This window comes from Cetorhinus maximus, chromosome 4 (assembly GCF_964194155.1).
Source record: "Cetorhinus maximus chromosome 4, sCetMax3.hap1.1, whole genome shotgun sequence".
In the NCBI taxonomy this organism is placed as follows: domain Eukaryota; kingdom Metazoa; phylum Chordata; class Chondrichthyes; order Lamniformes; family Cetorhinidae; genus Cetorhinus; species Cetorhinus maximus.
The window spans coordinates 45,119,178-45,144,804 of record NC_135882.1 but is presented as its reverse complement, the minus strand read 5'-3'; the positions used below and the strand labels follow the sequence as shown (position 1 = coordinate 45,144,804).

Genomic DNA, 25,627 nt, shown 5'->3' with positions numbered 1-25,627 from the left:
CCCTGATTGTTATACCTACATCGTCCTTCTCTATAGTGAAAACAGATGTAAAGTACTCATTTAAAACCTCACTTACGTCTTCTGGCTCCTCTCACAGATTGCCACTTTGGTCCTAATGGGCCTTACTCTTTCCCTGGTTATCCTTTTGCCCCTAATATACCTATAAAACGCCTTTGGATTTTCCTTTATTTTACCTTTCAGTGTTTTCTCATGCCCCCTCTTCGCTCTCCTACTTTCTTTTTTTAGTAACCCCCTGCACTTTCTATACTCCTCTAGGGCTTTCGCTGTTTTGAGCCCTCGGTATCTACCTTAAGTTTCCCTTTTTCCCTTATCCAAACCTGTAATTCCAGGGCTCTCTGGGCCTGTTGGTCCCACCCTTCACTTTTACAGGAACATGTTGGCCCTGCACACTCATTATTTCCTTTTTGAGTGACTCCCACTGCTCTGATGTAGGTTTTCCTACAAGTAGCTGCTCCAGTCCACTATGGCCGGATCCTGTCTTATCATATTAAAATCGGTCTTCCTCCAATTTAGAACCTTTATTTCCAGTCCATCTTTATCCTTTTCCATAACTACCTTAAATCTTACTGAGTTTGGTCACTATCAGTGAAATGCTCCCCCACTGACACTTCTACCACTTGCCCGGCTTCATTCCCTAAAACTCGGTCCAGCGCCGCCACCCCCCACCCCCATTCTCACCCTTGTAAGGCTTTCCACACGCTGGCTCAAAAAGCTCTCCTGGATACGCCCCAAGAATTCCACCCCCTCTAAGCCCTTCACACTTTGCCCATCCCAGCTAACACCAGGGAAGTTGAAATCGCCTACCATTGCTACCCCACTATTTCTACATTTCTCTGAGATTTGCTTACATACCTGCCCCTCCATCTCTCCCTGACTGTTTGGGAGGCCACAGTACACTCCCAGCAATGTGATTGCCCCCTTCTCGTTCCCATGTTTGACCCATATGGCCTCATTTAAGTAACCTTCTAAGATATTATCCCTCCCTATTGCAGGAATTAGCTCCTTATCGATATTGCGACACTACCTTCTCTTCTTTTATACCACACCGGAGCCACCCCCCCAACTGTCTCACCTGAAGATTCTATACCCCGGAATACTGAGCTGCCAGTCCTGCCCCTCCCTCAACCATGTTTCCATGATAGCAATGATATCATACCCCCATGTATTAATCAATACCCTCAAATCATCTGCCTCACTCGCAAGACTCCTCGCATTAAAATAAGTGACATCCAGCCTTGCCATACTCCCTTGTGCCTTCACCTAGCTATATATGCTATGCCTTCCAGACTGACATGATTTTTCTTCTATATTTGTCATACATAACCCCCTACTATACCTCCACTCCATATCCCATCCCCCTGTCAAATTAGTTTAAACTCCCAACAACAGAACTAGCAAACCCCACCCCGCAAGAATGTTGGTCCCATTCCGGTACAGGTCCCACCTTCCCCAGAAGCTGACCCAGTGATCCAGGAATCTAAAACCCTTCCTCCTGTACCAACTCTCCAGCAATGCATTCATCTGCTCTATCCACCTATTCCTATACTATCTAGCATATGGCACCAGAACTAATCCAGAGATTACAACCTTTGAGGACCTGCTTTTCAATCTGCTTCATAGTTCCCTAAATTCTTGTTGCAGGACCTCATCCCTCTTTCTACCTATGACATTGGTGTCAATGTGCACTACTATCTCTGACTGTTGCCCTCCCCCTTCAGAACATCCTGCAGCCAGTGACATCCTTGACCCTAGCCCCAGGGAGGCAACACACCATCCTGGAGTCACATCTGCGGCTGCAGAAATGCCTGTCTGTACCCCTCACTATTGAGTCTCCTACCACTATTGCTCTTCCTCTCTTTCTCCTCTAACCCTTTTGCGCAGCTGGACTTTGGCTGCACTCCCCAGAGGAACTGTCATTCTCATTATTTTCCAACACAAGAACTGTTCTTGAGTGAGATGCACTCTGGGGTTTTCCTGACTACCTGCTTGCTTCCCTTCTTCTGAATGGTGGTCACCCAATCATTCTCTAACTGCACTTCCTTAAGCAGCGGGGTGACCATGTCTAAAACGTGCTATCCACGTAACTCTCAGCCTCGTGAATCTACTGCTGTGCCTCCAGCCGATGCTCAAGCTCTGAGACCCTGTGCTCAAGCTGGTCGAACCAGTGGTGCTTCCTGCAGATGTGGTCATCCAGGCTGCCAGGAGCGTTTAAGACTTCCCACATTCTGCAGGCCATGCAACACACGGGACTGAGCTCCCCTGTCATACCTTTAGTTAAAATACTGTCACCCTAAACTTAAGCCAAGGGGAAAATTATTTAAGTTTCTTTCCTTTTTTAAAAAAAGGTACAACTCTTACCTTTCCTTAACATATCTTTAAAGTGGAGAAAAACAACTTACCCACTACCTAACCTACCAATTAGCTCTCTGCTTGGGCTGATGTCACTTTCATCAGCCTTTTTGAATTCTGGTGGAGTTCCTCTTATATCCCACGAACGCTCGCTCAAATTAATCTGGGCAGGTGGAAGGTGCATCAGTGACAGAACGCTTTAGTTGAAGTTATCAAAATTCAGTTAGATTCAATTAGCTAATGGAAAAGAGTATAAGTATTAAATTGGGAAAAGGCCAATTTTACGAAGCTGAGGTGTGATTTGGCAAAAGTGGAATGGAAACAGCTACTTGAAGTTAAAATCACTGTCAGAGCAATGGGAGCTATTCAAGGATGTGCTAAAGAGGGTTCAGAATTAATTTGTTTCAAACATGGATAAAAGAGCTGAAATCCTGAGGTGAGGTGAGAGTGACTGCCCTTGACATCAAGGCAGCATTTGACCAAGTGTGACATCAAGGAGCCCTAGCTAAACTGGAGTCAATGGGAATCAGGGGGAAAACTCTCTGCTGATTGGAGTCATACCTAGCACGAAGGAAGATGGTTGTGGTTGTTGGAGGTCAATCATCTCAGTTCCAGGAGATCACTGCAGGAATTCCTCAGGTTAATGTCCTAGGCCCAGCCGTCTTCAACTGCTTTATCAGTGACCTTTCCATAGGTCAGAATTGGGGATGTCTGCTAATGATTGCACGATGTTCACCATTCACAACTCGTCAGAAACTGGAGTAGTCTGTACCCATATGCAGCACTGTTTTAAAATAAGAAGTCGCCCTTATATGACAGAGATGAGGAGAATTTGTTTTCTGAGGGCTCTGTGACTTTGGAACTCTCTGCCTCAAGGTGGTGGAGATGGGGCCTTTGAATATTTTTAAGGCAGAGGTAGATAGTTTTTGTCAGGCAAGGGAATCAAAGGTCATTGGGGGTAGATGGTAATGTGGAACTCGACACAAACAGATCAACCATGAACTTATTGAATGGTGGAGCAGGCTCAAAGGGCCAAATGGCCTGCTTCTCTTATTTCGTATGTTAGTGTGTACATTTGTAAGACCTGAACAACATTCAGGCTTAGGCTGATAAGTGACAAATTACATTTGTGCCACAAGTGCCAGGCAATGACCATCTCCCCATGACATTACAATCACTGAATTCCCCCACTATCAACATCCAGCTGTATAAATACTATTGCTATAAGAGCAAGTCAGAGGCTGGGAGTTCTGCAGAGATTAACTCACCACCTGACTTCCCAAAGCCTGTCCACCATCTACAAGGCACACATCAAGACTGTGATGGAATACTCTCCACTTGCCTGGATGAGTGCAGCTTCAACATCACTGAAGAAGCTCGACACCATCCAGGACAAAACAGCCCGCTTGACTGGCACCCCATTCACCATCCACTCCACATCCACGCCATCCACCACCAACGCACACTGGCACCAGTGTGTATCATCTACAAGTTGCACTGTAGCAGCTCACTAAGGCTGCTTTGACAGCACCTCCAAACCCTCAACTGCTACCACCTAGACGGACAAGGGCAGCAGATGCATGGGAGCACCATCACCTGCAAGTTTCACTCCAAGTTGTACACCATCCTGACTTGGAATGATATCGCTGTTCCTTCACTGTGGCTGGTCAAAATCCTGGAGCCCCCTCCCTAAGAGTACTGTGGGTGTACCTATACCACATGGACTGCAGCAGTTCAAGAAGGCGGCTCACCATCACCTTCTCAAGGGCAATTGGGGATGGGCAATAAAAATGCCGGCCTAGCCGGTGATTTCCACGTCCTGTGAAAGAATAAAAACATTTTGCTCATGGCTTCGTGGTTTTGCTTTTTAATTTAATGCCTAGCTACCCAAACTCTTTCAGCAAAACCTCTTTCTTAGCCCTACCTAGGTCATTGATACCCACATGGACCACGACAATTGGATCCTTCCCTTCCTGCTCCTAGATTCCTCTCCAGCCCTGAGGAGATGTCAATAACACTGGCCCAGGGCAGGCAACACAGCCTCTAATGTTCTTACGACAACATCATTTTTTACAAGTTCATATGAATGGCTCTGCACCACTGTTCCATGACCAGTTTGTACATCATCCCTGCAGTCCCTAATCCTGTCCACACAACTTGCAAGAACTTAAAACCTGTTGGATAATACCAAGGGCTGAAGTTTGTCCATTGCTATCTTCTGGAACCCCATATTTTCCTCACTCATAGCCACAGACTCTGTCCCTGACCATGGGCCAAATTTGAAGTAGCTAGCATAAGGGGTGTGACTGCCTCCTAGAACAAAGTTGCCGGTAACTTTTCCCCTCTCTGATGCATTGAAGTGTCCAAAGCTTGGATTCCAGCTCGTCAACTCTGAACCAAAGTTCCTCAAGCTGCAGGCACTACAGATGTGGTATTGTGTTTTGCAGTGGTGTCCACCAGCTCCCACCTGTTGCAGCTGCTGCCCTGCCATCTTTATTGTGTTTAATTTAACTAATTTGGTTTGATTTTGATATATCACTCCTATTGTCTGTAGAAGCATCAAGTCGTTTAATTTGTTAAGCTAAAAATTTAATGCAATACTTGTATCTCCCCAGTACTGCTTGTGTTTAGAGGGATAAAATCTTAAAAACTCACCAAACAATCCATCTATCTGGAAAAACTCAGCTGAGGACTCAAAACGTCAACTTTGCTCTTCTTCGCCGATGCTGCCAGACCTGCTGAGTTTTTCCAGGTATTTCTTTTTTTGTTTTGGATTTCCAGCATCTGCAGTTTTTTGTTTTTAATCCATCTATCTGCTCACCTAATTAAAGCCTTGAGCACTCTCCAGCTTCTGGAGGTGGAAAAAAGGACATGAAAAGCAGCACCTCCTTTCCCCTCTGCACTGAGTATTCTACCTGCACCAAATTCCCAAGTTAGCACTCGTACCTCATTGTACCCGGGCCTTGTCACACTTTGCTCCCATACTGAGTGATAATAGAACCTGTCTACTTTGATAGAGAGCTGATAACTCTCGCCCAAGTTGCAACTGCTAAGTTGGCTTCCTGCTGCAGTGATTAACACCTATTCACTTTCAGTTGATTGTCAGAAACTGCCACTACCAGGTGGTTTCTGTTAATTAGGCTCCTTAAAAAATTATTTCGAGTTATCAACAGTCACAGATTGCAACTCTATCGAGTACAATCTCAGTTCTTGGTTTCCGGGAGTGGGACACGAACCCACAACCCTCTGATTCAAAGGCGAGGGTGCTATGAACTGAGCCACAGCTGACACCCCATTAGGCTCCTTAACTTGCTTGCAGTTTTAAGGTTCTAAATCAAAAGATGTAACAGACAAAAGGATCAAAGAGGTGTTGAAGATGGTGATATTATCTAAGAAAAATGCTAATTAAGAATGGATGGCAGGGCACTCAAGGTACAGCTCTAGTGGGGGTGGGGTGGAAAGATTGACAAGGCATTAGTTGTAGATTTAAAAATAATGGAAATAGGTGGGAAAAGAAAAATCTATATAAATTATTGGAAAAAAAACAAAAGGGAGGGGGAGGAAACGGGGTGGGGATGGGGGGAGGGGGAGTTTAAGATCTAAAGTTGTTGAATTCAATATTCAGCCCGGAAGGCTGTAAAGTGCCTAGTCGGAAGATGAGGTGCTGTTCCTTCAGTTTGCGTTGGGCTTCACTGGAACAATGCAGACAATAGGAGTGATATATCAAAATCAAACCAAATTAGTTAAATTAAACACAATAAAGATGGCAGGGCAGCAGCTGCAACAGGTGGGAGCTGGTGGACACCACTGCAAAACACAATACCACATCTGTAGTGCCTGCAGCTTGAGGAACTTTGGTTCAGAGTTGACGAGCTGGAATCCAAACTTTGGACACTTCAATGCATCAGAGAGGGGAAAAGTTACCGGCAACTTTGTTCTAGGAGGCAGTCACACCCCTTATGCTAGCTACTTCAAATTTGGCCCATGGTCAGGGACAGAGTCTGTGGCTATGAGTGAGGAAAATATGGGGTTCCAGAAGATAGCAATGGACAAACTTCAGCCCTTGGTATTATCCAACAGGTTTTAAGTTCTTGCAAGTTGTGTGGACAGGATTAGGGACTGCAGGGATGATGTACAAACTGGTCATGGAACAGTGGTGCAGAGCCATTCATATGAACTTGTCGTAAGAACATTAGAGGCTGTGTTGCCTGCCCTGGGCCAGTGTTATTGACATCTCCTCAGGGCTGGAGAGGAATCTAGGAGCAGGAAGGGAAGGATCCAATTGTCGTGGTCCATGTGGGTATCAATGACCTAGGTAGGGCTAAGAAAGAGGTTTTGCTGAAAGAGTTTGGGTAGCTAGGCATTAAATTAAAAAGCAAAACCACGAAGCCATGAGCAAAATGTTTTTATTCTTTCACAGGACGTGGAAATCACCGGCTAGGCCGGCATTTTTATTGCCCATCCCCAATTGCCCTTGAGAAGGTGATGGTGAGCCGCCTTCTTGAACTGCTGCAGTCCATGTGGTATAGGTACACCCACAGTACTCTTAGGGAGGGGGCTCCAGGATTTTGACCAGCCACAGTGAAGGAACAGCGATATCATTCCAAGTCAGGATGGTGTACAACTTGGAGTGAAACTTGCAGGTGATGGTGCTCCCATGCATCTGCTGCCCTTGTCCGTCTAGGTGGTAGCAGTTGAGGGTTTGGAGGTGCTGTCAAAGCAGCCTTAGTGAGCTGCTACAGTGCAACTTGTAGATGATACACACTGGTGCCAGTGTGCGTTGGTGGTGGATGGCGTGGATGTGGAGTGGATGGTGAATGGGGTGCCAGTCAAGCGGGCTGTTTTGTCCTGGATGGTGTCGAGCTTCTTCAGTGATGTTGAAGCTGCACTCATCCAGGCAAGTGGAGAGTATTCCATCACAGTCTTGATGTGTGCCTTGTAGATGGTGGACAGGCTTTGGGAAGTCAGGTGATGAGTTAATCTCTGCAGAACTCCCAGCCTCTGACTTGCTCTTATAGCAATAGTATTTATACAGCTGGATGTTGATAGTGGGGGAATTCAGTGATTGTAATGTCATGGGGAGATGGTCATTGCCTGGCACTTGTGGCACAAATGTAATTTGTCACTTATCAGCCTAAGCCTGAATGTTGTTCAGGTCTTACAAATGTACACACTAACATACGAAATAAGAGAAGCAGGCCATTTGGCCCTTTGAGCCTGCTCCACCATTCAATAAGTTCATGGTTGATCTGTTTGTGTCGAGTTCCACATTACCATCTACCCCCAATGACCTTTGATTCCCTTGCCTGACAAAAACTATCTACCTCTGCCTTAAAAATATTCAAAGGCCCCATCTCCACCACCTTGAGGCAGAGAGTTCCAAAGTCACAGAGCCCTCAGAAAACAAATTCTCCTCATCTCTGTCATATAAGGGCGACTTCTTATTTTAAAACAGTGCTGCATATGGGTACAGACTACTCCAGTTTCTGACGAGTTGTGAATGGTGAACATCGTGCAATCATTAGCAGACATCCCCAATTCTGACCTATGGAAAGGTCACTGATAAAGCAGTTGAAGACGGCTGGGCCTAGGACATTAACCTGAGGAATTCCTGCAGTGATCTCCTGGAACTGAGATGATTGACCTCCAACAACCACAACCATCTTCCTTCGTGCTAGGTATGACTCCAATCAGCAGAGAGTTTTCCCCCTGATTCCCATTGACTCCAGTTTAGCTAGGGCTCCTTGATGTCACACTTGGTCAAATGCTGCCTTGATGTCAAGGGCAGTCACTCTCACCTCACCTCAGGATTTCAGCTCTTTTATCCATGTTTGAACCAAGACTAATGAGGTCAGGAGCTGAGTGGCCCTGTCCAAACCCAAACGCCAGTGAGCAGGTTATTGCTAAGCAAGTGCCGCTCGATAGCACTGTTGATAACCTCTTCCATCACTTTGCTGATGATCGAGAGTGGGCTGATGGGGTGGTAGTTGGCCGGATTGGATTTGTCCTTTTTGTGGGCAGGGCATACCTGGGCAGTTTTCCACGTTGCTGAGTAAATGCCAGTGTTGTAGCTGTACTGGAATAGCTTAGCCAAGGGCGTAGCTAGTTCTGGAGCACAAGTCTTCAGTTCTATTGCCAGGATGTTATCAGGGCCCGTAGCCTTTGCAGCATCCAGTGCCTTCAGCTGTTTCTTGATGTCACGTGGAGTGAATCAAGTTGGCTGAAAGCTGGCATCTGTGATGCTGGGGACCTCAGGAGGAGGCCAAAATGCATCATCCACTTGGCACCTCTGGTTGAAGGTTGTTGCCATTTTTTTATTTATTCATTCAAGAGATGTGGGCTTTGCTAGCTAGGCCAGCATTTATTGCCCATCCCTAATTGCCTCAAGGTGGTGGTGGTGAGCCACCTTCTTGAACTGCTGCAGTCCATGTGGTGTAGAGGTACACCCACAGTGCTGTTAGGGAGAGTGTTCCAGGATTTTGACCCAGTGAAGGATTGTCTTTTGCACTAATTAGTTGAGCTCTCGCATTGAGGATGGGGATATTTGAGGATCTCCTTCAATTTCTTTAATTGTCCACCACCATTCACAATTGGATAAGGTGGGACTGCATAGCTTAGATCTGATCTGTTGGTTGTGGGGTCGTTTGGCTCCGTTAATCGCATGCTGTTTTCGTCATATGGCATGCAGGTAGACCTGTGTTGTAGCTTCACCTGGTTGACACCTCATTTTTAGATCTGTCTGGTGCTGCTCCGGTCATGCTCTCCTGCATTCTTCATTGTATCAGGATTGATCCCAGGCTTGATGGTAATGGGAGAGTGGAGGATATGCTGGGCCATGAAGTTACAGATTGTGGTTGTATACAATTCTGCTGCTGCTGGCCCACAATGCCTCATGGATGCCCAGTTTTGAGTTGCTAAATCTGTTCAAAATCTTATCACTCTGGTCGTGCCACACAGCGCAATGGAGGGTATTCCACAATGCAAAGATGGGACTTTACCTCCACAAGGACTATGCGGTGGTCACTCCTACCAATACTGTCAAGGGAAGATGCATCTGTAACAGATAGATTAGCGAGGACGAGGCCAAGTGGATTTTTCCCTCACCACCTGCTACAGACCCAGTCTAGCAGCTATGTCCTTTAGGACTCAGCCAGTTCGGTCAGTCGTGGTGCTACACACGTGGTGGACACTGAAGTCTCCCCCACCACCCTCAGTGCTTCTTCCAAATGGTGTTCAACATGGAAGAGTACGGATTCATCAGCTGAGCTGGGGGGATGGGGCAAGTAGGTGGTAACCAGCAGGAGGTTTCTTTGTCAACGTTTGACCTGATGCCATGAAAAGTCATGGGGTCCAGAGCTGATGTTATGAACTCCAGGGCAACTCCCTCGGAGCTGTATACCACTGTGTCACCACATTTGATGTGACAGGACATAACCAGGGGCAGTGATGGTGGTACAAAAACAGAAAATGCTGGAAAAGCTCAGCAGGTCTAGCAGCATCTGTGGAGAGAGAAACAGAGTTAAGCTTCGAGTCCGTATGACCCTCCTTCACCCATGGTGATGGTGGTGTCTGGGACATTGTCTGTAAGGTAATGATTCACTGAGTATGGCTATGTAAGGAGGACTTTGCAGGGTCGACAGGGCTGGGTTTACCCTTCTCATTCCCACTGCCTAGGTCGACACCAGATGATCCACCTGGTTTCATTTTTTTTATTTGTTTTCATTTTTCTCATCTATTTTGTAGACTTTGTAGCAGTTTTGATACAACTGAGTGGCTTGCTCAGCCATTTCAGAGGGCATTTAAGAGACAACCACATTGCTCCGAGTCTGGAGTCACATGAAGGCCAGATCCTTCCCTGAAGCACATTAATGAACCAGATGGATTTTTACAATGGTTTCATGGTCACTAGGACTAGCTTTTTATTTCCAGATTTAGTAAATTAATTTAAATTCCACCAGCTGCCATGGCAGGATATTACCACTATGCCACCAACTCCCCGAAAAAGTGCCTGTTTTTTCCCCCCGATTGTTTCTAAAACCTTAACCACCACTGATGTTAAACAGACCGACCTGTAGTCACAAGGAATGTCCTCACACCCTTTCTTGAATAAGGATATTTGCCACTTTCCAATCCTCTGAATCTTCCCCTTAATCTAAGAAATTAGGATCATGCTGGAGAGGATACAGAAGAGATTTACAAGGATGATGCAGGAATAGAGAATTTTAGCTAAGGAAAGATTGGATAGATTTGTTTCCTTGGAACAAAGGAGACTGAGGGGAGATTTAATTGAGGTTCCATTATGAAGGGTCTATCTAGAGTCGACAGGAAAAACCTATTTCCATTAGCAGAGAGGTCAATAATGGGGGACATAGATTTAAAACAACTGGTGAAAGGACTCGTGGGGAGTTGAGTATTAACTTTTTCACCCAGAGGGTGGTGCAGGTCTAGAGAACCCATTGCCTTTCAATGCATTTAAAAACACTTAGATATGCACTCTGTACCTAATGGGTACAGACCAAGAGTTGGAAGACGAGATTAGACTGGATAGCTTTTTGCAGCCAGCACAGATACAATGGGTCAATTGGCCTCCTTATATATGTCATAACTCCAAATCTGTTAGAATTCTTTGAGGAGGTAACGAGGAGGTTAGACAAAGGAGAGCCAATGGATGTTATCTACTTGGACTTCCAGAAGGCCTTCGACAAGGTGCCGCACAGGAGGCTGCTCAGTAAGATAAGAGCCCATGGTGTTAGAGGCAAGGTACTAGCATGGATAGAAGATTGCCGGTGACTAGTGGAGTTCCGCATGGGTCAGTGCTGGGATCACAACTTTTCACTTTATACATTAATGATCTAGATGAAGGAACTGAGGGCAGTTTGCAGATAATACAAAGATAGGTGGAGGGACAGGTAGTATTGAGGAGGCAGGGAGGCTGCAGAAGGATTTGGACAGGTTAGGAGAATGGGCAAAGAAGTGGAAGATGGAATACAACGTGGGCAAGTGTAAGGTCATGCACTTTGGTAGGAAGAATAGAGGCATAGGCTATTTTCTAAATGGGGAGAGAATTCAGAAATCTGGAGTGCAAAGGGACTTGGGAGTCCTAGTCCAGGATCCTCTTTAAGGTTAACTTGCAGGTTGAGTTGGTAGTTAGGAAGGCAAATGCAATGTTGGCATTTATTTCAAGAGGACTAGAATATAAAAGCAGGGATGTGCTGCTGAGGCTTTATAGTCAGACCACATTTAGAATATTTTGAGCAATTTTGGGGCCCCATATCTCAGGAAGGATGTTCTGGCCCTGGAGATGGTCCAGAGGAGGTTCACGTGAACGATCCCAGGAATGAAAGGCTTAACGTATGAAGGAACGTTTGAGGACTCTGGGTCTATAGTCGATGGAGTTTAGAAGGATGAGGGGGGATCTGATTGAAACTTACAGAATACTGAAAGGCCTGGATAGAGTGGACGTGGGGAAGATGTTTCCATTAGTAGGAGAGACTAGGACCTGAGGGCACAGCCTCAGACTAAAGGGAAGACCTTTTAGAACAGAGATTAGGAGAAACTTCTTTAGCCAGAGAGTGGTGAATCTATGGAACTCATTGCCACAGAAGGCTGTGGAGGCCAGGTCATTGAGTGTATTTAAGACCGAGATAGATAGGTTCTTGATTGGTAAGAGGATCAAAGGTTACGGGGAGAAGGCGGGAGAATGGGGTTGAGAAACTTATCAGCCGTGATCGAATGGTGGAGCAGACTCGATGGGCCAAATGGCCTAATTTCTGCTCCTATGTCTTGTGGTCTTAACTCTGCTTTTTTCCCACCCTACCTACATGACTAAACTACTTTCTGCACTCAATCGAGGACTGTGGCTCCACACTCTTGTTGCTCACCTCCTGAACAGCGTTCAGCCATGTCTTCTTGTTTTCAGTTTCTTTCTCCCATTTGTAGGGTAGAGTATCTGCCTGTAGTCCCTTACAGCATTAAAACTAGGAGGCAGGGAAGCGAAGTGCAGACTTGACACAATTAAACACCACTATCACATTTTTTCTTTTGCTCATCCACCACCACATTCCATCAACTGTCATCTTTGATAATGCAGTTAAAATTGACTCATCCGTCATCAAGTCCATTATGCTAATTAGTCAGGAACCCAGAAACAAATGCAGTGGCTAGGCTAAAAAGTCACTGTCAGATGCACTGCACTTGCTTCTGGGTTCTTTGCCAAACCAGACAACACCCACAACCTTGGCTCCCAGCACATGAAGTGATAGCTTCCCCCACTGTATATTAAGCACCGGGTCATCATTTGTTTAAGTTTGTCCACAGACGTTGCAATTATCTCCTTGTGTGCCCTCAGAGTACAACAGGGAGATAACTGGCCACCTGATTAGCTTTAAATTTTCCCTCCTGGCATCTTTGAAGTCTATTTGAGGTTGACCAGTCCAGAAGTTGCTGGAAATTGGGCAATGCATGCTTTTTCTATCTCAGCAGTAACCTTGCTCTGCCTCTACACAGTTACCACAGAACTTGGCAGCAAGTCTAAACTACAAAAAACAACATGTCGGTGGCGCAGTATTCTCACTAGACTAATGATCCAGAGACCCAGGGTAATGCTCTAGGGACCTGCGTTCAAATCCCACCATGGCAGATGGTGGAATTTGAATTCAATATAATTTTTAAAATCTGGAATTAAAAGTCTAATGATGACCATTGTCGTAAAAACCCATCTAGCTCACTAATGTCCTTTAGGGAAGGAAATGTGTCGCCCTTACCTAGCCTCGCCTACATGTGACTCCAGATCCACAGCAATGTGGTTGACTCTTAAATGCGCCCTGAAATGGCCTAGCAAGCTACTCAGTTCTCAAGGGCAATTAGGGATGGGCAATAAATGCTGGCCTAGCCAGTGAGGCCCCCATCTCATGAACGAATTTTTAAAAATTGCTTCCGGACTTGCATTGTTTTAAGATGGAGTTCATATATATTGATGACAAATCAAGTACCTTTTTACTGTATTAAAATGGCTATGTTGTTCTTGCTTTCATTTAAATGTTACTACTTAATAAACTTGCTTTGTACTTGAAGCCAGCATAAATTGATGGGCTGGACTATTAGGTTACACACCTCATCAGGAGACCTTGCTTTAATTTCTTATTTGGAAGACAGCACCTCTAATCCAACACTCCCTTAGTACTTGTATGCCTAAATTAAGATCGCAAGTCCTGATGTGCCTGAAGACCAACTCTCAACATAATGGCTCAGTCAAGAGCTCTGGCCACATAAGCCAAATATAGTACTGGTTTCTAGTCTAAATACAGAAAATACTAGAAATATTCAGGAAGTCAAGCAGCATACATAGAGAGAGAAAGAGAGCTGATGTTTCAGGTTGATGACCTTTGATCAGAACTACAAAAATCTGGAGATGTCAACAGGTTTTGAGCAAGATCAGGGACAGGAAAAAGGGAAGGAGAGGGCAGGAAAGAACAAAAGGGAAGGTCTGTGATAGGGTGGAAGACAGGAGAGATGCCAGAAGGGGATGGAACTGGGTCAATGAAAAAAGCACTACATGGAAAAATGGAAGTCGCAGGTATAATTTGAAATCGTTAAACCAAATACTGAATCCTGAAAGCTGTTAAGTGCCTTATCACAACTGTTGAGCTTCATTAGAGCAGCGTAGGAGGGGAGAGAATGTGGGGTCAGATGATTCAAATGTTAAGCAACCGCAAACTCAGGGTCACTCTTGCGTACTGAACAGAGGTAAGCAATCACCCAGTCTAGATTTGGTCTCCCCAGTGTACAGGAGGCATCATAAGCAGTGAATAGTGTATACTAAATTTATAGGACAAGTAGATCACTGTTTCAGATGGAAGGAGTGTTTGGGGCCCTGGATGGTAGGAAGCAAGGAACTGAAAAGGGCAGTGATTACATCTGTTATGCTTGCACAGGTAGGTGCTGTGAGATGGGGATTGGATGTTTGACGAGTGATTAAAGAAGGCCAGAGTGTCACCGAGGGAACGGTTTCTTCAGAGTACTGAAAGGGAAGGGGATAGCAGTCAGTGGTGGCAGAAATAGTAGAGTTTGATGGGGTGGAAGGTCACAAGCATGACCCTAAGCATCCGATCACTTGTCATTTTAATTCTGCATGTCACTGACTTGACCTTCTGAACTGTACTAATGAAGTTCAATATAAGCTTGAGGAACAGCATCTCAACTTTCGATTAGGTACTTCACAGCATTCCTAGCATAGGCTAGACATCAAGTTCAACAAATTCAGATGAGATTATAGCCACTGCTATCAATTTCCATACAGTAGTTGCTGGTAATGATTCTACTTGTTATTTTCAGCTCCTATAGATCCATCTTGTTTCTTCACTTGTCCCATTACCACCCGCTTTTGCCTTCCTCCATCATTTTTGTCATTTAATCTCTCCAGCCTTCTCCCCATCACAGATCTTCCCTCTTGTTCTTTCCTCCCATCCTTCCTTTCATTGCCACTGTACTTACATCAAACTGTTACATCTCTAACTTTTTCCAGTTCTGACAAAAGGTCACTGATCTGAAGCATTAATTGTGCTTTTCTCACCAAATTTGCTGCCTGGCCTGCTGAGCATCTCCAGCATTTGTTTTTATTTCAGATTTCCAACATCCACAGTATTTTTCTTTTGTTATGCTTTATATTTTACTCTGCCAGAAATTCTGTGTGTGCTTCATCATTGTGAAGAACATATAAAGCATTACATCAACCACTATCAAGCAGGAAAACAGAACTGTAGAAATTATGTTACATACACATGCTGTGGCTAAACTGGTTAGTCAAACAGGTCCTCACATTGCTGCCCATGCTGAAGTCACTGTCAGACAGACAACAATCACTCATTACCAGAAATGAAAACAGAAAGTAATGGAAACGCTCAGGTTAGGCGGCATCTGTGGGGAGAAAGAGTTAGTATTTCATGTCCATAACCTTTCATCAAAACACAGCACCTATCTAGCAAGCACAGAAGATGCAATCCCTGCCCTTGTTTACTTCCTTGCTTCCTAGCATCCAGAGCTCCAAACACTTTTTCCATCTGAAACAGTGATTTACTTGTACTATAAATTTAGTATACTATATTCACTGCTCATGATGTGGTCTCCTCCACACAGGGGAGGCCAAATCCAGACTGGATGATCGCTTACCTCTGTTCAGTCCACAGGAGTGATGAAAGGTCATCGACCTGAAAAGTTAACTCTATTCCTCTCCACAGAGCTGCCCAGCCTGCTTATTATTACCAGGGTTTTTGTTTTATTTCAGATTTCCAGTATCTGCAGTATTTTGCTTTTGTACTCATCACCAGAAATACTATTTTCTCTCACCTAATGTTTTACAGTGCTAGTAACAAAATGATATGTACAGAACCCAAGGGGCAAAAACAAAGTTTCATCCTGGACAGCAAATTATGAATTTAGGAGAATCCTTCAAGCGATTACAATAAGCAGAAATTGACACTTTGACCCATTATTTAACGTAATGCTCAAAAGCCAAAGCACAAGAGTTATGCTCATTTGAGACAAATTTTCCAAGATAGTCACACTTATAAAGAAAGTTAAGCAGCAGCTCATACAGCCTAACAGGTAGTATTCAAATGTTATTTGATCTGGCTGATTGGCACTTATTCGAGGGGCTGCCTGTAAATGGCCTGCACAGGAGTTTCAGAAGCCCAGTGAGCAAGAAGGAAACAAATAATGTCCTCTAGAGACCGATTTGATAGACTAAATAAGGAAGACGGGTTTCCACTGGCGGAAGGGTCAGTAATCAGAAAGCACAGGTTTAGACAAGAAGGGAAATGAGATTTTATACACAAGTTATGATCCAGAATGCACTGCCTAAAAAGGTGGTGGAAGCAGATTCAATAGTGACGTTCAAAAAGGAATTGGGCAAACATCAAAAGTAAACATTTACACAGCTATAGGTAAAGAGCAGAGGATGAGGCTAATTGGGCAGCTTTCAAAGAGCAGGCACAGGTACAAAGGACTGAACTCCATATATTAACACTAGAAATCTACATCAAGCTCCTAGTGAACAGCAATATTGCATATGAAAACTGTCATTTGTTATGAGTAGGTTCAAATTCTTCCATAAGGATTTAAATCAGCAAATAAATATACAATGGACAAAAATACAATATTGCGTTTATGTCACTCTGGAGAAGACTACTTTTGCTTTAAAGTCTTCCTTGTTTGTAGAATAAATTTGGTATTCCTCTTAGCCCCTGTGAGTCACGGCATTTACAGACATGAGCAATGACTTGAATCTGCTTTGACTATCTTGCCATACAAGAGGTAATAGCTTCAGGCTTCCATCTTTGTGCTGCTCAACACCTGAATTCACACATCAGAGCATTAACAAATTCTGTTTTTTCAAAAGCACCAAGTAGAACGTTCTCAAAAGTACTTCACTATTAACTGGTGCCAGAGGAAAGGAAAAGATGGATGACAATAAAAACAGAAAATGCTGGAAATACTCAGCAGGTCAGGCAGCAACCATGGAGAAAGAAACAGAGGTAACAGTTCCGATGGATGACCTTTGATCAGAACTGGGAAAGTTAAAAATGTAATAATAGGTTTTAAGCAAGTGAAAGGTGGAAGGGTGGCAAAAGAAGAAAAGGGAAGATCTGTGATATGGCAAAGGCAGAAGAGATTAAATGACAAAGAGTTGGGGCACAAGGCCAAGGGCAGAGGTAAAATAGGACAAGTTAAAAAACAAAAGATGTGTCTGGAGGAGGTGTGAATGGCTGAATGACAAACAGGTGCTGTCTGAAAGCAAAAACATGAGAAAAAACAAGAGTAAAACTAAAACCTGCAAAGATAAAGGAAACAATAGGGGAAGAGGTTATGATCTGACATAGCTGAACTGAATGTTGAGACTAGAAGGCTCTAACGTGCCAAATCAAAAGTTAAGGTTCTATTCCTAGAGCTTAAATTGAGCTTCATGGAAGACTTGGTTCAGTTTTTGCCCCACTGTCCCCCACACTACTGTTTGCGAGCATGAAGAGACAACATGAAGTTAAGCCTCTTCAAAGTATTAAATATACCTTGGTTCAAGTAGGTGAGCGTTTCATCATGTAGTTTAACAGCAGGGGATGTGGCTGCATAGAGCACATACTGGAATGGTGGATGCTTAGTTTCATTCTCTGGAGGAAGATTAGAATCTTCTTGCTTGAAAATGGGTAGTGCCAAGACATCACTGCAAAACAAGAATGTCAGTATCAATTTTGTCAGTATGAAAGCAGTGCTAAAAATGAAAAATAGGATTCTGTTCAACAGAATGAAAACATTAAGTAATTTCTAACTGCACTTTTGTATTCTTTTCATAACATCATTAGAACCAAAAAATAGTTCATACCTAATGGACAATGCTGATGCTTACAATAGTTTCAAACACCAAATTCAGGTTATTAACCTATCTCAACAGATTCACTGTCAAAATTTTCTATTCCCTCTAAAAAGGAGTAAGATGCCACTAAACATATTCAAGAATGGAATATTTCACATTGTTTATCCAATAGGATTTTGAACATCTAAAGCTTTACTGTTGCTTCAAACTTTGAGATTAATTTTTCCTCTAAAGTGGACAACAAGATACTTGGTGCCTCAATTTTTTTCCAGCAAGATGTCGTACCTCAGTTAGTGCAAAGGAAACCTTATCCCATCACTACCATAAAAAGCAAGAGTTACACCAATCTCTGAAGTGATCTTGGAACTAAACAAGCAAGATCTGACTATGTAGAAATGACTTATGTAATGCAAGTTACAAAAAGTGGTTGGCTTAGTTAGCCTGAGTACACTGCCCATTCCCAAGCTAACAGGAACATACTACCAGAACGACTGGTAATCAAAAGTTTCTCTTATGACTATCTTATTGAAGACTCAATAGAAAAATCTTGTCTCAGTTAAAGGGGAAAAAAGAGCAAAAACAAAACCACACATTGACTCAGACCATGAAAACGGAAACTGATAAAATTGGACAGTTTGTGACAATATCATTAACCACTCAAAGTTGAAGTGCTTTTTTAAAAAAAAACATCACAGGGATGCCACAAACGCACGTATGAAGCGTCGCCTCAGTCGGTTGTAGATTATAGCATAAATGAACCATTGGTTGGCAAATCAACTTCATGCAGATCAAGAACATGCTGTTGAGTTCAGGCTGCTAGCTCAGTAAATACAGGAACTTAGACCCCATCGTTTGCAATCAACAATATCAACCAAAGTGCCAGCAAAGAACTAAAAAGGGAAAGCAAAATACTGCGGATACTGGAAATCTGAGCTAGAAACAGGAAATGCTCAGCAGGTCTGGCAGTATCTGTAGAGAGGGAAATAGAGTTAACGTTTTAGATAGATAATCTTTCATCAGAACTCTGAGAAGTTCTGATGAAAGTTCTTCACCTGAAGCATTTACTCTTTTCTCTTTCCACAGGTGCTGCCAGATGTGCTAAGCATTTCCTGTTTTTATTACCAAAAAGAGAGATTTGCTCCATCCCTTCAATTAATCCAGAAACAGTAAATGACTTTACACTTAGCAATCTCTCCCTGCATTTGGGCATCTTGCCTAGGGCAGACCAGACTGTAATTGTAACCAGTTTGTTTAAGTTCTTAGATTTCAACCATGAAATGCAAGTCTCTTTTGATTACACCAGCTGCTTTTATATTGTTCTTTTAATTCCATTTTGACTATCCTGCATCCCAGACAAGCTGGGTTTACAAACCTGCCTTCAGGCAACAGGATACCAGGCTCCCAAAAAGCAAATTAAAATATAAAATCAGCTGCTGTTCCTTATAGATTAGATATTAGGAACCTGATGGCTTGCTATAAAAAAGAGCATTGTCTCTAATAAAATTCACTTATTCTTTCCAGTTTAAGCTTTGAATTCAAATCCCAAGAAACACAAATCAAATTTTCATTGTGAGAGTGGTTGCAAAGGAAGACCTACATCAAATATGAAATGGCTAGGGAAGGCAGAACCCCAAGACAAATATCGGGAAGAAAAAAACTAAAAACAGGCCACACACACCAGAAGACCCCAGGTTCAGTCTTGAGTCTATGATAGCTGACCTCAGCTATGAAAACAGCTAAGCCATTATAAGTAGATACAATGTAGCAAGGCTTAAAGTAAGGGGAAAACGTAAAGGCTCCAGTCTATGTGCACTCCACTGATTCCTAACAGCAATTGTTGTGTAGAAATTGGCTGGTTGCAATGTGCTCCATGAACATTCACTGTCTCAACACTGAGCTGCCTCTATGAAGCCAAAGTCTGCTCTTAAGAGAAAAAAATGATAGGAAATCAAAGATCATGCAGAAAAGCTTCTGGATTTAAATTTTTGTTCAGGTCTACAATCAACAATGTTGGTATTTAAATATACACAAGTAATTTTGACTCCACTAAAAGTGTGCTGAGAAATACAGCATTTGTAAAAATAAAGATAGGATATGCCATGTCAGGCATGTAAACCTTCATCAGAACAGCTATAGAGGGAAAAATAACAGCACAGACACAAAGTTGGTTGACAGATAACAAGCAAAAATTTAGAATAAATGGTTGCTGCTTAAGCTGAAGGATAGTAAGGTTACAACTTGCTCCACCTTTATCCTCTGTATACATAGATGATTTGGACTTGGCAAATGTGCTGTTGTAATGGCAGTATTGTTAGGTTTGGCAAGCAGGTTAGTAGAATGGGCAAAGAGGCAACAGATGAAATTTAATACAGATATAAGCATGAAGAAATACATTTTAAGGATTAACAAGGAATGCAAGCGCACACAAAATAAAAATATGCTGACTGGCATAGATGAACAGAAGAACTTAAATTACAAAAACATAACTCCCTGAAAATGCAAATATTGGTAGATGAAACCTTAAAAATCAACAGTTATTTGGGGTTTATTCACAGGTGCATTGAGTACACAGGTAAACAAAAAACTACAAATTTGTACAAGACAATTAGAGTATTATGTGCAGTTTCAAGTGCCCATATAGTGAGGGCAGTGAAGCCATAGAAAAAATGTTGGTTCACCAAGATGATGCTAGATATTTGAGTATTGCTGAAAAAAGAGGCATGTCGAAGCTTTTCATCCTGCACTCATCAGGACACTTTGCAAGATATAAGGGAAAAACAGCAATTTTGCTTGATGTGAAGACAGTGCTCATTGGTTGGCAAGTGGACTGATTGGCAGAGGTACTGCCATGGAGAATGCCCAGTGATGGTGACTGACAGTTAACTGCCAAGCATCATATGAAATTTAAACCAGGGCGCTGACCCTAATTGGTCAAGACATTGCCCCTAGGAATGAGTCAGCAAGTGGCTGTCAGTTATTTTGTTTAGCTGAAACAAGTATAACGTGCACACGTTCATTCTGTCTGCAAACGGGGCCCTATGTAGCTTCCAGTACACACAAGCACGCAATACTGCGAGCCCAACTGACAATTTAAATTGGTTGTCAGCGTAATTCTTAGCAAACAGAGATTACACAAATGTTGTCCAATCGCAGAATCACATTTAATGTTGGACGCTGTGTTTTGAGTTTCGCCAGCACAAGCTGGTTGGGTGTAGTCAGTACTTTGTCTATTGTGAGCAGCGGCTGGGACATACTGTTTGATATGATCTGTCAGTCTTTGGGACGTATGGCCTACATACACTGGCACTGAAATTCATATGCCACATTACTCATTTTGTGATAGGCAGAATGTCTTTTTGGCTTGACAGCAGCATCCTGTTAGTGGTGAATACCACTGTAGTAGCAGCGTGAAACAGCTAGCTTCATCTGTTGCACAAATTTTTGAGATGCCTTGCCCTTCCAAGGTAATCTGAGGTAGACTGGGCACTTTTCACAGCTGAAAAGTGGTGGCCTTAGGCCCATTCACGAGTTTGCATGACATACAGCGCAAAATGATCTAATCAGGGTAACCATTATCCTGCACCATGCCTCTGATGAACCTTATTTCAGCATCAAGCTTGCATGGTGAGCAAATAGTTCGGGCCTTATTTAGAAGGTTGCCGATAAGGCCAATCTTATAGCATGTGGAATTGTAAGAATCGCAACATATATACTGGCCAGTGAAGGTAGGCTCACGATAGACCATGGTAGAGATGTGGAATGCTTTGAAATATCCAGTGCCTTCCGCCGTTTCTTGATATCATGTGGAGTGAATTGAATTGGCTGAAGATTCGCATCTGTGATGCTGGGGACCTCCAGAGGAGGCCGAGATGGATCACCCATTCGACACTTCTGGCTGAAGATTGTTGCGAATGCTTCAGCCTTATCTTTTGCGTTGATGTGCTGGGCTCCTCCATCATTGAGAATGAGGATATTTGCGGAACCGTGTCCTCCGGTGTGTTGTTTAATTGATCACCATCATTCTCAACTGGAATGTCATTATATTTCATGCACATATTACTGAATACAAACTCTCACTGAAGGTGTCTTCTTGCTTTGGGTGCTGCAGAAAATTTACCTTTAAAAATAACCCAGTTTCCTCAATCACCCTGAATGGAAAGATTTCAACTAAGTTTTCAATTATAATTACTTCTATACTAGACCATTTAAAAGATGAAACAAGTAAAAGACAATATTTTACAAGTTAATAATCAAAAGTGTATCCACTTTTACTGCACAGTGTTAAGTGGATCCTATCTAGTGTTACTTTCCTTCATCCAAACAAACCTTCAGTCTATTTCTATTAGTTAACTCACATTAATAATTATCCTGAATAATTTTCAGATAAACCCAAATCTGATGCAGTCATGACCTTCTTCATCTCAGATTACATCAAACCCAATGTTCTCTGACAAATGCAAAACACTGCAGATGCTGGAAATCCTGAAATAAAAACAAGAAATGCTGGGAATATTCCGGCAATAGTACTGAAGACGTGTGCTTCAGCCAAGTTGTTCCAGTACAGCTACAACACTGGCATCTACCCAGCAATGTGGAAAATTGCCCAGGTATGCCCTGTACACACAAAGCAGGACAAATCCGGACCAGGACCAACCCAGCCAATTACCGCCCCATTAGTCTATTCTCCATCATTAAAGTGATGGAAGGGGTCATTCAACAGTGCTATCAAGTGGCACTTGTTTAGCAGTAACCTATTCACTGACGCTCAGTTTGGGTTCTACCAGGGTCTCTCAGCTTCTGACCTCACTACAGCCTTGGTTCAAACATGGACAAAGGAACTGAACTTCCGAGGTGAGGTGAGAGTGACTGCCCTTGACATCGAGGCCGCATTTGACGGAGCATGGCTTCAAGGAGTCATAGCAAAACTGGAGTCAATGGGAATCAAGGAGAAAGCTCTCCACTGGTTGAAGTCATACATAGCACAAAGGAAGATAGTTGCGGTTGTTGGAGGTCAATCATCTCAGTTCCGGGACATCACTGCAGGAGTTCCTCCGGGTAGTGTCCTAGTCCCAACCATCTTCAGCTACCTCATCAATAACCTTCCTTCCATCATAAGGTCAGAAGAGGGGATATTTGCTGATGGTTGCACAATGTTCAGCACCATTTGCAACTCCTCAGATGCTGAAGCAGTCCATGTCCAAATGCAGCAAGACATGGACAATATCCAGTCTTGGGCTGACAAGTGGCAAGTAACATTCGCACCACACAGGTGCCAGGCAATGACCATTTCCTTCAATGAGAATCTAACCATTGCCCCTTGACATCCAATGACATCACCATCACTGAATCTCCCACTAACAACATCCTGGGGGTTACCATTGACGAGAAACTGAACTGGACTAGCCATATAAATACTGTAGCTACAAGGGCAGATCAGAGGCGAGGAATCCTGTGGCGAGTAACTCACCTCCTGACTCCCCAAAGCCTGTCCATCTTCAAGGCACATGTCAGGAGTGTGATGGCATACTCTCCCCTTGCCTGGATGAGTGCAACACTCAAGAAGCTCGACATCATCCGGGACAAAATAGCTCACTTGATTGGCACCCCTTCCACAAATATTCACTCCCTCCACCACCACCGCACTGTGGCAACAGTGTGTACCATCTACAGGATGCTCTGTAGAAACTCACGAAGGCTCCTTAGGCAGCACCTTCCAAACCCACGACTGCTACCATTTAGGACAAGGGCAGCAGATACATGAGAACACCACCGCCTGGAAGTTCCCCTCCAAGCCACTCGCCAACCTGACTTGGAACTATATTGCCGTTCCTTCTACTGTCACTGGGTCAAAATCCTGGAACTCCCTTCCTAACAGCACTGTGGGTGTATCTACACCACATGGGCTGCAGCAGAAGGAAATTCACCACCACCTTCTCAAGGGCAATTAGGGATGGGCAATTAATATTGGCCTAGACAGCAATGCCCACATCCCATGAATGAAGAAAAAAGTTGCAACATCAATAGTCGCTGTAAACAAAATGAAACACATCAAAAGGCAAAAGAAAAAAAATCCATATCATACTTTAAATTGCTGTGAACGATCTGCCATCTATTTTCTCAACCTTGGTCTTTACATTATCCCGTAATAATAAACTGTTTAAATGCATTAAAATATCTAGAGACCACCTTCACTGGGTACACTCATTTCTAGTATGAGGACCTTGAAACCTATGCTGTCATTACATTTAGTTACCAGTGTCGTCAAACTTTATTTAAATATGCTATATTGTGCCTGCACCTTTCTTAAGCCTCTGGGAAATACCTTGGGACAGTAAGCATTAAAAGCATAACATAATGGAAATTGATTGCGCAATGTTCTTAATAACTTCCTTAAATTATTTCCACCACTGCCATCATTGGGCCTGTAACATCCTATCCTTACAGTTTAAAATGCTCTTAATATACATATAGAGTGGCAAAATCCCTGCAGTATAATAATTAGGCCATGAAAATTTCATGTTTGTTACACTTCACTGAAATCCTTGCGGCAATACCACACAACTATTCAATTTAGAGCTTTGTGTTTTAAGTAGAAAGGCAGGGAAGATTAGAAGCAAGTTAGAAACTGGCATGATCAAAAACAAACAGGTAAAGCTTCAAATTTTGGAAATCAGTTTCAGTTCTAAAGAACCATTATGCCTTAAACGATAATCCTTTTCGGTTCTATAGACGCTGAGTGATCTGTTGTGTATGTCCAGCAGTTTTTTTTTAAAAAGAAAATCAATCCTTCTTCAGGAAGGTCCAGATGATGATTTGTATTTTCAATGGATTTGTAGTCCAACTCCTAGTCTAAAACAATTGTCTAGGTTAACACATCAAACCTGACCTCCTGGAAAGCATCAACATGAAAAAGGCCGATGAAACAACCAGCAATCCAAGAAAATCATCATATAAGGAACACCCCAACATACGTGGACCATAGACACGGAAGAACAGACCCCGTGAGGTTAAGGTGGCTTAAATTTCCCGATCCCAGTCGTTCACCTTATTCCTGCTGTGGAACAAAAGACATGGAAGTCCGGGGCATATCTCCATTTTGCACGCAGCCCCTCCATCCCAAAACTCTGGGCCCTTCACTTCTCACCTCATGCTATAAGCACCAGAGACAAGCTCCTGGCCGATCCCAGACAAACTTGAGTCGAAATCGTGCACAAGCCCGGACTCGATGGCTTCGTCCATCTTCAGCACCCAGGCCATGGTTCGTGAGGATGGCAAAGACCGGGCTAGCCCCAGGCCTTGCCACTGGGGGTAAGGGGAGTGAGTGGGCGCTTGCAGACAGCGGCGGCGGTGCGCACGCTCTACCCCCACCCCCCACCCCCGTCCCGGTTGCTAGGAGGCGGCCTGTCCTTGCTCTCGCTGTCACGCTCTCCCCCGGCCCGGCTCACAGGGCCATGGCAACACCTCAAATCCAGCTGCCGACTCCTCCTCCCAGTTGCAGTAACGTCGGCAGGAGCAAACCTTCGCTTGGCCGGGAGCTCGCTCGCTCACTCACTCACTCACGCACGGCCCGGCCAGCTGCTGAGATTAATGCTGCCTCCACCGCTCCGCTCTCTCACCAATTCCGGCACAAACATGGCCGCCCTGCTCTTTCACTCTCACCTCCGACGAACCGACCGAGTCACTGCGCGCGCAACGTCACCAGCTCTTCAGACAACCGTGCGGGCGGAGCGCACGGTCTGATTGACAGCACCGCTCAGTTGATCAGTGCGGAGCCACCGCCCACTGCTCCGGCAAGCATCCAATAGCACACGCATTAAGCTGTTGATTGACGTGCAGTGCGGAGCGTCGACCGGTTTGTCTCCGGCCAACGCAAGATGGCCGCCGATACCTGTC

General features: G+C 43.8%; 1 protein-coding gene across 3 annotated transcripts in view; it reads right to left on the bottom strand.

Moving 5' to 3' along the window:
* Positions 1-25,425, bottom strand: part of LOC144679587 (upstream-binding protein 1-like) — a 132,957-nt gene extending 107,532 nt beyond the window's left edge. For 2 of the 3 annotated variants that reach the window (XM_078540122.1, XM_078540123.1), the window contains exons 1-2: positions 24,879-25,418; positions 17,433-17,584 (exon numbers count right to left, since the gene is read on the bottom strand). In XM_078540122.1, the coding sequence (XP_078396248.1) occupies positions 17,433-17,584; positions 24,879-24,991 (265 nt within the window). In that variant the 5' untranslated portion in view covers positions 24,992-25,418. Of the gene's footprint in view, positions 1-17,432; positions 17,585-24,878 lie in introns of all 3 variants that reach the window. The other variant, XM_078540124.1, reaches the window with a different exon arrangement.
* Between the last annotated feature and the right edge of the window lie 202 nt (positions 25,426-25,627).